Source organism: Stylophora pistillata, chromosome 9, assembly GCF_964205215.1.
Source record: "Stylophora pistillata chromosome 9, jaStyPist1.2, whole genome shotgun sequence".
Classification (NCBI taxonomy): domain Eukaryota; kingdom Metazoa; phylum Cnidaria; class Anthozoa; order Scleractinia; family Pocilloporidae; genus Stylophora; species Stylophora pistillata.
Window position 1 is genome coordinate 8,257,881 of NC_142527.1, and position 11,621 is coordinate 8,269,501.

Consider the following 11,621-nt stretch of genomic DNA (forward strand, 5'->3'; position numbering starts at 1 on the left):
TTAGTCAAAACTGTTGAAGTAAGTCTCACCAAGAAAGTCTCAAGTAATATGTAACCTTATAAATAAGAATGCTATTTTACTGCTGAAACATTAAAGGAAGTTGTAGCAAAGTTGGAAGGAGAAATTCTAATGAGCTGTCTGGAACGAATGTGAGTTCATCACCCACTATCACCAGGTCATCAAAATATATCTTTTCCGGACATTTCTAATTTCGAGGAAAACTGATGCTCATATGGTAGTCATAATATTGATAATTATCCTCATGTTCATTAAAAGTGGTGTATATTGGCAGACAAGGAGCTAAAGCATTCGATCGGATATTGCTGTAGTATCGCACAACATGTATAACAAAGGTATCAAAATTTATGCTCATCGGAACGCACAAGTGTATTACTGCAAGAATATTTCTAATGCCTTTCGTTACGAATTGTCATCGAAATTAAGAAAAGAGAGATGTCAATATTTGTAGCCGTTTCCGGAACCTCGAAATGTAACACAGCACGAACAATCAAATTTAAGTTGGCGTAATGCCGACTTAAAGCTAGCGTAAAGTTCTCATTTACGAAACTTTACGCTACCTTTATGCATATGTGTAAAGTTGGTGTAATGAGACTTCTTTAAGCCGCCTTTAAACTTGGAGTAAAGGAAGCGTAAAGTTCTCATTTACCCAACTTTACGTTACATTTACGTTACGTAAAGGCAAGCTTTACGCTACCTTTACGTATATGTAAAGTTGCTGTAATGAGACTCTTTAAGCCGCCTTTAAATTTAGCGTAAAGATAGTGTAATGTCAGCTTTACGCTTAAAGTTGCGTGTAAAGCGACAGTAAAGACACGGTACTTCCTTACGCTAATTTTACACCTGGCGTAAAGACAGTTTAATCCCAATGTTATGCTTATTAAAGCGACACATGTTACTTCTTCAAAATGATCTATTTTTTTTTAAGAAATCTGCTCGCAAGAGCTTCTGGGTTACTAAATACTGTAATATTATATTAAAAAGACGAAATTGTGAACCTCTTGTCAGGTCAAAAAATATCTTAAAAATATCTATATACATCTATGAATAAAAGTCATAAACCTTCTTCCAGTATTTTCAAAATAGAAGAGGGAAACAAAAATTGTAAACCGTTTTCTTATTTCAATTGATAGATACTACAATAATTATTGTTTAAATCGCTCTCATCTAAGTCGCTGTAGTGGCCTACAGGTTCTGTATTTTTTTGGATTTCGGGCTTTCTTTTCTAACATTTCTTAACAGTATCACTAAAAATGACAAAGTACAATTTCCGTAATAATTTAATATTAAATAAACTTAGTAAACATGGCAAGTGTCAACTCACTGCAAAGTCGCCTATGCGCACTGTCCTTTTTTGATTAGTGAGCTTTCTTTTCAAACATTTCTTAACTGTAACATTAAAAAGATAAAATTGCGCACTTGAAACAAAACTACGAGAGCCATTTACTTATAAAAATTGAAACTGGTGTACTGCTGTCTTCCTGAAATTGACCAAACTTTGCAACTTTGGGGTTCTCCCAGAATAAACTCAAGGGTGCTCATTGTAGTCAATGCCATTAATGTTCAATAAACTTAGTACTCTGGAGAAGTGGCAGCTCTTTTTAAGAGCCTACGCACAGTGTCTTTCTTTAATTTTGGCACTTTTTTTCCTCTTTGCTGAGGTGTCAGATGACCTTCCTGTTCCTAAGAGTCGGTTGCTGTGGGATGGAGTTCTAGGTGTTGGAGGGTGGATGCTTCGAGATGAACTTCCTGTTGTGGATGGTCGGGTGCTGTCAGATGGAGTTGCAAGTGCTAGAGTGACGATGCTGCGAGGTGAACTTCCTGCTATGGAGAGTCGGGTGTTGTCAGATGGAGTTGTAGGTGCTGGAGTGACGATGCTGCGAGGTGAACGTCCTGCTACGGAGAGTCGGGTGCTGACAGATGGAGTTGCAAGTGCTGGAATGAGGATGCTGCAAGATGAACCTCCTGTTGTGGAGGGTGGGATGCTGTCAGATGGAGTTGAAGGTGCTGGAGGGCGGATGCCATGAAATAAAGTCCTTGTTGCTGAGGACGGGGTACTGTGAGATGATAATGTAGGTGTTGGAGGACTGAAAGTGGGGCTAGTAAATGTTGCTAGGCCTTCAGGCCTCACTGCCCATTCCAGACCATCAATAGGTCGGGGCTTTGTAGATGGCATTGAATGAAATCGCCTTGCCACCATGTTCACTCTTGCTCGCACATTTAGGCTTTTAATATGCGCATCATCAAGAGCTTTTTTTTTTACTTTTGTCAATGCTGACTTTTCCCAAGGCAATTTTTTGACAAGATACCCAGAAAGTTTGGGTTGTCCATTTTCATCATCTGAAAAGTCTGACTCGTCAGAGCTGGTGTATTGGGAACTTCCAACAGCCTGCTCCACCAACGCTTTCTTCTCCCCTGACCAATGCATGGTCTTTTGGGTTTGAAGTCTCCTCTGGATTTTCTAAGCAATCAAAGAAAAAGCTCAAAAATCAACAAAAGTAGATTTTATTCATCTAACAGAGAGCCAAATCATTGAAATTTTAATATTTTACTAGTTGATTACCGCTATAAGATTACTAAGCTAATAAAAATATTTGCATGTGTGATCATTAAAGATGGCTCAACGCAGTTTCGGACACTTAGATTTTGATGGGTTTCTATAAACATTCTTTATCACTTGATGCTACAATTAAGGTCGGGTTCACAGGAACCTTAAATTTTCAAAAAAATTTGTGGTGGCTGTGAACCCTGTCCACAGAATTTCTTTAAACTTTGTCGAAAGTTGCATCTTATCATGCTTATCAAATTAAGGATGTTTTTTAGGAGGTTGCTATGGTAATTTATTGTGTCACAAAAATAACAATGTGGTCACCAATGATTGGGCAGTATTCTTATACATGTACCATGATTGTAGCATCAAGTGATGGAGAGTGGTCATAATAACCCATCCAAATCTAAGGGCTGGAAACTGTTTTGAGCCACCTGGCAATTGACAAATCCAATTCAATTTATAGAATAGTATCATATGTATCATATTCATGTATCTCAGAATAGCTTGTTAATAGATATTAATGTCCAAAAATTCTCAGGAGTTACAGTTTTGAAAGGCAAAAATTTTACTTGCAGACATTCTCTAACTAGAAAAAACTCACATTTTGCAACCTTGCCAGAGTTAATTTTGAGCCATGTTTAAAACTGAAGAAATGCCTAATAACAGGAGTTACCGCTGTTAGGCTAACATTCATAAGTTTACAGAGATTGTACTGAAAAGGTAATTACGGCATATTACAACAGAAACTTACATCTCTCACTCTCTCTTGCTTCCAACAGAGATGCTTGTGAGCCTCTTGCTTCCCTTTCTTTGCTCTCATTGAAGCATCATGTAGACTTTTCAAATATGTGGCACCAGCACCTTAGGAGAAAATGTTACACCATCAGTACAGTGTAATGGGAGAATTTAAAATTTTCATTCACTCAATAGTAATAATTATTGTTTTAATAATCCATCAAATGTTTTTGCTGATGTGTGATTGGTTTAAATGTAAATGTGTCATGTGACTGAATATTCCATGTGCAGTGAAACTTGGGAAATATTTGAGTGATACTGCACATGTAAAATGCAGAAATATTAAAGAAGGGTAATAAACTCAACAACCTCCATTTGGCATGAAAAAATGCTCACATATATGTCCTTGGACATTATTTGTACCACAAATTTCACAGTTTTCCTCAAGCTACGCTGTATGCTCTTGGAAGACTGTTCACTTCTTGGAACAGATGTCTGCGAAGAGGTATCGGAGCATATTTCCATGCCAAATGGAGGCTGGAGAATAACCAATATACCAGTAACGTACAATTAAATACTGAAAGCAGAATGTACAATCTCTGGATGTGTGGGCAAATTCTGGTCAAAGGGCAGACTTTAAAAGCCCTCTTTGTAATCCTGCAAATAACTCTTATTCTTTGTTCATACCTTTCATCTCAGCTACAGACCAGGGACACTTCTCAGTTCCCATGTGGTCAGCCACAATTGTATCCATAACTGTTTTTGTGACTTCTTCATTGGTTTCTGATTTAGAGCTATTAAAAGTTTTTACAAAAAAAAAAAAAAACAATATAAAAGAAATTCAATGTTAAGTTTGGTCAAGAAGAACTTTTTGCAAGGCCAAAAATTTAATGCACATCCATTATTTAAAATTATACATACATTTACTGAGTCATTTCTAATGGGAATGTCATGCTCAGTTTGTCCCAAGCATGAACTGCAAAGCAAAGAAAAATCTGATATTCCAACTGGAGTCCAGTGCACGACTTTCTGTACATTGCTTTTATGCTCTAGCAACTGAGCCAAATACATACACAATATGTGCATTTCTTGATCTTAGTGCCCTAGTGTCCTACAGTGTAGTGTCCTTGTCTAATACTTGTAGTCAAAATATTTATTTCCCCAAAAGACTTTGCACTAGGTAAAACCTTTAAACATGCTCTTTAATTTCTGGGCTTTTAAAGGGGCATTGTCACGCTATTTGGCAACTATATAAAAAGCGAGAAGGTGCCTTTCCATCAATTTAATTCCAAAACTAATGGTCTGGTTTTGTTGTTAAAGACTATTTGGAGGTTCTGAAACTGTTTCCTGTCACCTATCACTATGGATGACAAGGATGGAAATTGATTGAAACTTGCAAAAATTGACCAGTTTTTTCAAACTTTGATGCTATATCTTCAAAAAACCCTCAAGAAATTTATTGTGGTTAGCCTTCTCTGATAAAATGCATTTGATATCTTCGTCATAGCTTTACAGAAGCATTTTGTTTATGAGTAAAGCCTTAAAGTAATGATTTCAGCACAGAATTGACCTAATACAGCAAAATCCTCATGACAATGCCCCTTTACACCCACAGGGATCGTGGAGCAAACATGCAATATTTATGTATAGCAGGGGACGTGTCACTATCTTTCCTGTAATGTGCCATATGGAAATTGTGTTGTCCTACATGTATATTTGCCAAAATTCAATTTCTTACTGTGTAAAACAAACAAACAAACACAGAAAAAATTTGTATAAACAAACAAACCAACAAACAACAGGGAACCAGGAAATAACTCTACTATCAAAGAAACAGCCTTTACCACTCATCCAACTTAAAGCCCTCAAAAGCTTCATTCTGCATAAGGACTTTGTACATGTTTCTGAAGTCTTGCTATAATCATCAGACAGAAAGAACAGAAAGCTGTAAAATTAGTGGTAATTACCTCAGATACCAGGCAAAACAAACAACAACAAATTAAAAATGGATCTATGGTAAATGTGCAGCTCTTCATGTATTTCCATTCCAGTTTCTCATACAATTTACAGTGTACGTGTAGATGTGCAATTAAAGCGATCTAATTTGAAACTCTGACACACACATGATCATGCACCAAGTACATGTTCATGGCAAAATTTGTTGACCTCCCCAATCAAAGATTATGCCTTGTTGTGGCATCAGCATTGAAAACAGCAAGCAGATAATTATTGCAAGTCCATCACCTTTGGAATGATAGACACCTGAAGCATTGCAAGAAAAGAAACATGAAAGAAGCAAAATGCTGATGTTGGTATCCTGAAGTGATCTAGCACTTTTCCAAAAACAGGAACTCCCAGACAGTACATGTAGCTACAGTATGCTTTGTTGGCTGCAAAGAGGACATTGGGAGGAAATGAAAGCTCTCACCCCCCTGCTCTCGAATTAAGAACTGTCCATGACTTTGTGGTCAAAACACACAATTACATGAAAATGATAAACTGTATGGTATATCAAATATAAAAACAACAAATGTGTTATATTCTGTGAAGTTGGGTGCAACTTCTGGTGAAGTAATACACTTATTTACTTACCAGGTAAATCACCCCCCCCCCCTCCTAAAAAAAAAAGTAAATAAATAAACACCACCACTCTCTCATTGATACAGACAATGTCGGGAAACGTCTTCACGCCACAGATGGCACAAGTTTTTTTTACAACAGATTGCATCAAATTCCTTAAATATCTCCGCCATACACAGGCGGCCAAAGCTCACTACTAGAAATGCAGACGTGCTCTTGGTTTGAGTGGTATATTTTTACAAACGGTTATTTCTAAAGGTTTGTATGGGATGTAATCGGTTTGCATTAGAAGCGAGAAAAAATGTCATGTTTTGAAATAAATTGACTTACCTTATTGCCTTGTTGTAGTCTTTGTTGATTACCAGCGTCTCAGGCCATTTTGAAGAGTTTTCGGCAAGTTAGCGCTATTTTGGCGTTCCACTGCTAAAAGAAAGCAGTAATACACTTGACATTTTTTCTCTCTTTCAAGGCAAACCGATTACATCCCATACAAACCTTTATAAATAACCTTTTTGTAACACTATACCACTCAAACGAAGAGTCACGTCTGCATTTCTAGTAGTGAGCTTGGACTGCCTGTGGGCCATACTGAGTACGTGGACATCTACTACCTCACGGATCGTGGAGGGCACGAAATTTATGAACAGGCCGAACTTTTGAACAGAACAAACTAAGCGATCATGGTTAACAGGGAACCAAGATAAAAATATACTTACACGACACTGCGGAGGGACAGGGGTCTTCCTTTTTCTTTTCCTGCTTGCTCGCTCTTGTCCTGAATTTGAAGAGCTCTCTATTCATGCACTGAGTTCTGCGAGGATGCATTTCTACTCGTTGTCGCGCGCTTCCAGCTCCTCTCGAAGACGCACGTTTTCAGCGATAACCCTCTCTAGCAAAACAACGTATTGATCTTCCATTTTGCGGATGAAGAACGTTAACGATCACGAAGCAAAAAGGATAAATGAACTGAAAAATGGACGCTCACAACCGGAAACATCACAATGAAATGGCCTTTAATCACGCCGACAGAAGGGCCCGCCGTGTTCCCGCCAGTAGACGAGATGTACTGATTGGCTTTCTTCCACAAAAACGGTAGGTGATTGGCTGAAGTAGTTTACTCTAACCCAGTATCTTCTCGGTCAAAAAGAAAGTTGACATGCGCAGTGTTGTCCTATTTGTTACATACGTTCGGCGCAAATGACAAAATTTCGACAGTTCACGATTTGCAAGATGTCTTCGAGGAGTCAGTCTCGCCTGAGAAAACAATCTAGACTATGGTGTGGCCATTGCAATGAATACTTATCGAGAGCAGCTTTCTGGAAACATCGTAAAGCTCATTATAATGTGCACAGTGAACGTTGGACGACTTTTAAAGGATGACGCTGAAAATGTTGAACAAGAAGCAAAGAGAGGAAATTATGATCCTGAGTTCCACGGAGAATCGGACCTATCTGATTCTTCAGGTGACAAGGATCTTGAGGCAGCTATATTTAATCGAGGTATGTAGCGGCTGACAACTATTCAAGACTGGTCATAAAACATAACAAGATACTAAGAAAGTAAATGCTAGACTGACGGCTGCTCTAAGTGAAGAAAAAAAAAACATAAGCTTGCTAGCTTCCCCAGTTCCTCCACGTAATCCCAGCACAGGGTTTAGTACCCCCTAAATTCATCTCCATAGCGTACACTACAAAGCTCTGAAACGAAGAAAACTAGCCATCCAGAATCAGTGATAATGTTGCTGCTGGGATCTGCCATGGACACATTTCAAAGCCCATGCAGAATGCCAGGCTAACAAATTGACCTGACCAGAGGAAGGGAGCGCACAGTTCTTAATAAGCCATAGACTGAAGAGTCACGTTTTGTGTAATCAAACTTGGTCATGGTTTTCTAAGCTATATGTCAACATTGGCTGCTAGGCAGTTGATATATATGAAACAATAGGACTCCTGACCTAACAGTAAGAAAAATAGATTTTAAAAGATTACAACAGTATTCCTACCTAGTCTTCTTGGTTATTGTTGCTGTGTGCACATATTTTTTTTTTTCTGTCAGGCAAATTGGAAAAGGCAAATGGGAATGTGTTGGGTTGAAATGAAAAAGGATTTAAAGCAAATGTCAAGGGGTTGTAATGTTACCGGGCTTAGGTTTCTACAAAATTTGGAGATGTTTCCTTACTTTTGTTTAACAGGTTCTACCCTAGTTGATGATTGTGAGGATTCATTCAATTTGGGTGATGACATAGACTTTCTCAGTGCAATGAATGACGATAAGGAGGGAAATAAGTCTGATGAGGTAGATTTCCAATGTTATGCCTATATTGTTATTTTGAATTTAACTCAAACATGTAAAGCACGCACTTCTGTAACGAAGCTAATTTGTAATCACTGGTGTAAACTCTTACATTGTACATGTAAGTCTTGTAATACCTCAGTTTTGTAATACTATTATTCCAAACACAAGCGAGGCAAAGCTCGCGATTGTTGTTACAGTCTCCTCGGAGTGCAAGCTAACTTGAGTATCTGGGCTAAACGTATAATCTCCCATTAAGTTGTTGCATGCACATGTAGGGAGAACACTTAGTCTTCAGCAAGTAGCTTTTTTGCAGAAATGACAAGAACTGAAAAAACCTGAATGTTTAATTATCTCATGCAGAACATGATGCATGGTCTGGTTTTTGTCAGTTACAACAATAGTGAACAATAGAAATGTAAAACATGCCTCTTCTTATGTGCAGTATTTGCTTTCATGATTATTGTGTGTTTGTTAATCTTCTCATGTGCAGTTGTATCTCTTCACTGCTAATTTATTGCTCATGTAATAACAGGGCTGCAAATAACATTCGGACATTGGTTGACCAAAATTTGCTTGTGTCCAACAAATTCTTAATTGTGGTCTGGGAATTTTTTTTTTTTTCGTAATGCATTTTACAGTAAGGATGAAGAAAATCTGCCTTCAGTAAATTACTAAATCTTACTCTGTGCTGGGACGATCTTATTAACTCAAGGGTTTTGTAAGTCACGCAACGACATTAGCTACCTGAAAGATAGCATTTGATAATGCCTGTGAAAAAGTAGTGAGTTGCTTATTTTTGTTCAAATTTTTTGAGAGTCATTACAGTAAAATTTCTCAACAAATTAAATACAGTTCACAAATTATACACAAGCTTACAAGCTCTACACAAGCTCAGAAAACACAAAATGTCCCCTTTTAATGTGAAGATAATTATTATTTATTTATATGTATTTTATTAATCTGGTGGAATTTCTGTAAGAATCTGTTGTGGTTTCCTTTATTTGCCTTGCTTCCTTTATTTATTATTGTTGTACTCATTTTCTTTTGCCTGTCATTTTTTGTAATCAAACTCATATTTGGGTCAACAAAATAAAATTGTGTGTCTGAATTTGGTTTCCACTCAATTCGTGCTATGGTGGAACAGTGATAACACAGACCCTCATAACAGTGAAATGATACACTTTACTGTTAAAATAATAATTATAGGTACCAGTGATAAAAATGCAAACCAAAGCAAGGAAGTAATAGCTTGATAATTTAAGAAAATATAGTTTTCAACCTTTTTCAGTGATATCTGACCACAATTTGTTTTGTCTGACCAAGATGGTGTCTTAGTAGGACCTACAGTACCTACATTTTGATCACCCAATGTACTTTAAGAGAAAAACATTGCAGCTATTGATTAGCGATGCAAATCAGTTACATCAATTTGCATGAAGTATAAACCCAAAAATAGAGAGAAAACAGATACATGTAAGGCCTTGTTATTAATATAGCCTTGAAAGTTTCCATATTCTCTACAACAATGCCAGCAATCTCATAAAACTGTTCGCTGTGTTCAGGTTTAGAAATAAAACGAAATCAATGACAATAGTTTCACATTTAGCTTTTAGGAACAAATACTTTAAAGAAGGCTTGAGGCAAGGAGGCATTTTCAAACTGTGCGGTTAATTGAAACATAGGATTGCTTTATAGGCTATGAGTTGTAATTGTAATGAATGTTTTGATTGTTATATAAACAACCCTTTATAATGAGAGCAAGAAAAACATTCTCTTCTCTGTTGTTCCATAGACAGCCTCTAGATATGAGCAATTTTGGGCTCTGATTGTTTCTTCATTACTGGGCCATCAGCTCATTTCAAACCCGTAGATTATCATAAGTATCCCACTGGCAAGTAAATCTTGTATATGCTTTTGTAGGCAAGAGTGTTTCTTCGAGAGATTGTATCTTTGGCTCTCAACATTCAGGGTTGTCTATATAATTATTACTTAATATGCCGCTTAATCCTACCATGCAATGTTCACGGGGAATCATTAATTTTTTAGATTATCTTTAACTTCTTCTACTCGACTCGATTTTGAGGACTAATTGTCAAATATCCAATTGGTAAAGAAGTTGGCCCAGTGGGCAGTCCCAATAAATATTTCTTTCAGAGAAAAGAGTCTTACATTCATTTAGACCTTTTCCCGCTTCTGTGCAAGGCTGCAGAGGGTAAGAGGCTACAGAGATAAGTTCTGACATCTTAACGTTCCTTTACACAAAGTGTGCCTTTACACAAACTTTAGGTAAACGGTGTAAAGGAGCATGCATGATTCTGACCATCTTAATGTTACCTTTACAAAAGCGTATTTAAACGTTCGGTTAGTAAAGTGTGCATTACATCACCTTTACATCCCTGGTAAATAAGCGTAAATTTGACCCATCAACTTTACGCAAACTTTACATCTGCTTTACATTTAGTTGAGTAAAGTGCGAGTTTACGCCAACTTTACGTTTTGAGTAAATAAGCGTAAATTCGACCCACCGATTTTACGCTAGCTTTACGTGGGCTGTACGTGGTGTTGCGTAAATCTTCATTACAGACCTTTACCATCAATGTAAAGTTGATGTAAAGTTGATGTAAAGTTGATGTAAAGTTAACCATCTTTAGGCAGATTTACGCAACTTTAATTTGGCGTAGATCTACATTTTCATGCTGTGTAAAATGGTCGAAGAATGATCTTACCCCCAAATACTTTACATAAAAGATGTTCCTTTCCAGTGGTGGTAAAGGGACTTCTCGTCATTTTTTTTCTCTAATTGCGCGTGCAAAATAGCTCCGTAAAACGATCGAAATATTAATCAAATTTTGTTGGACTCTCCTAAATCCGAACTCTGCACATCAAAACACGCTTTTTAAAATGTTTATCGTTCTTGGAATTTTTCCTTTTAGTGCAAGAAGAAGCACAGGACGTAGACGCTTATCAAAAATAGTCGTGACAGCAGACCAGAATGTCATCAAGTGACTTAGAAGAATCACACAGTGATAGTGATAATAGTAATTCTAACAACGATAATAGCATTGACGAAAATAATAATAATGATCATTATAAGAACAATGCTAGCCATAACAATTCTAATGACAGTAAGAACGATCATGTGGTATCTAAGGATTATTCGGCCAGAACCGATGACAAATGGGGCAGGAAAGGGTGGCTTTCATGATCTTGACCCATCGTCCCCTTGCTATCCCCCTTTTCTTGTTGTTTTTTCATTTCTATTTTGGAGGTGGTGGGGGGGGGGGTTGCATTGTGACATCTGACAAGAAGCGAGCGGTACATTAGGGATATATTAAATAATAAACTTTCAAGGAAGCTAATCCCACCTTCTGAATGCATCTCATGCCGATCTTCAGTTTTCGTATTCGTCATTTGAGTTCTGAGTGAGGTGGCTGTTGTCTTT

The 11,621-nt window shown here is 37.3% G+C and overlaps 2 protein-coding genes across 2 annotated transcripts; one reads left to right on the plus strand and one right to left on the minus strand.

Moving 5' to 3' along the window:
* Nucleotides 1–1,280: 1,280 nt before the first annotated feature.
* LOC148723066 (uncharacterized) lies at nucleotides 1,281–6,677 on the minus strand. The gene is made up of 5 exons (XM_088734025.1): nucleotides 6,601–6,677; nucleotides 5,149–5,219; nucleotides 3,992–4,098; nucleotides 3,321–3,430; nucleotides 1,281–2,479 (listed from the first exon to the last, which is right to left on the minus strand). Exons 2-5 carry the CDS (start codon nucleotides 5,202–5,204, stop codon nucleotides 1,628–1,630), a joined length of 1,125 nt encoding a protein of 374 aa, XP_088590151.1. The 5' UTR covers nucleotides 5,205–5,219; nucleotides 6,601–6,677; the 3' UTR covers nucleotides 1,281–1,627.
* A 359-nt stretch (nucleotides 6,678–7,036) lies between these two features.
* LOC148723067 (uncharacterized) lies at nucleotides 7,037–10,339 on the plus strand. Its single transcript, XM_088734033.1, has 2 exons — nucleotides 7,037–7,383; nucleotides 8,076–10,339. Exons 1-2 carry the CDS (start codon nucleotides 7,176–7,178, stop codon nucleotides 8,324–8,326), a joined length of 459 nt encoding a protein of 152 aa, XP_088590159.1. The 5' UTR covers nucleotides 7,037–7,175; the 3' UTR covers nucleotides 8,327–10,339.
* The last annotated feature ends 1,282 nt before the right edge of the window (nucleotides 10,340–11,621 follow it).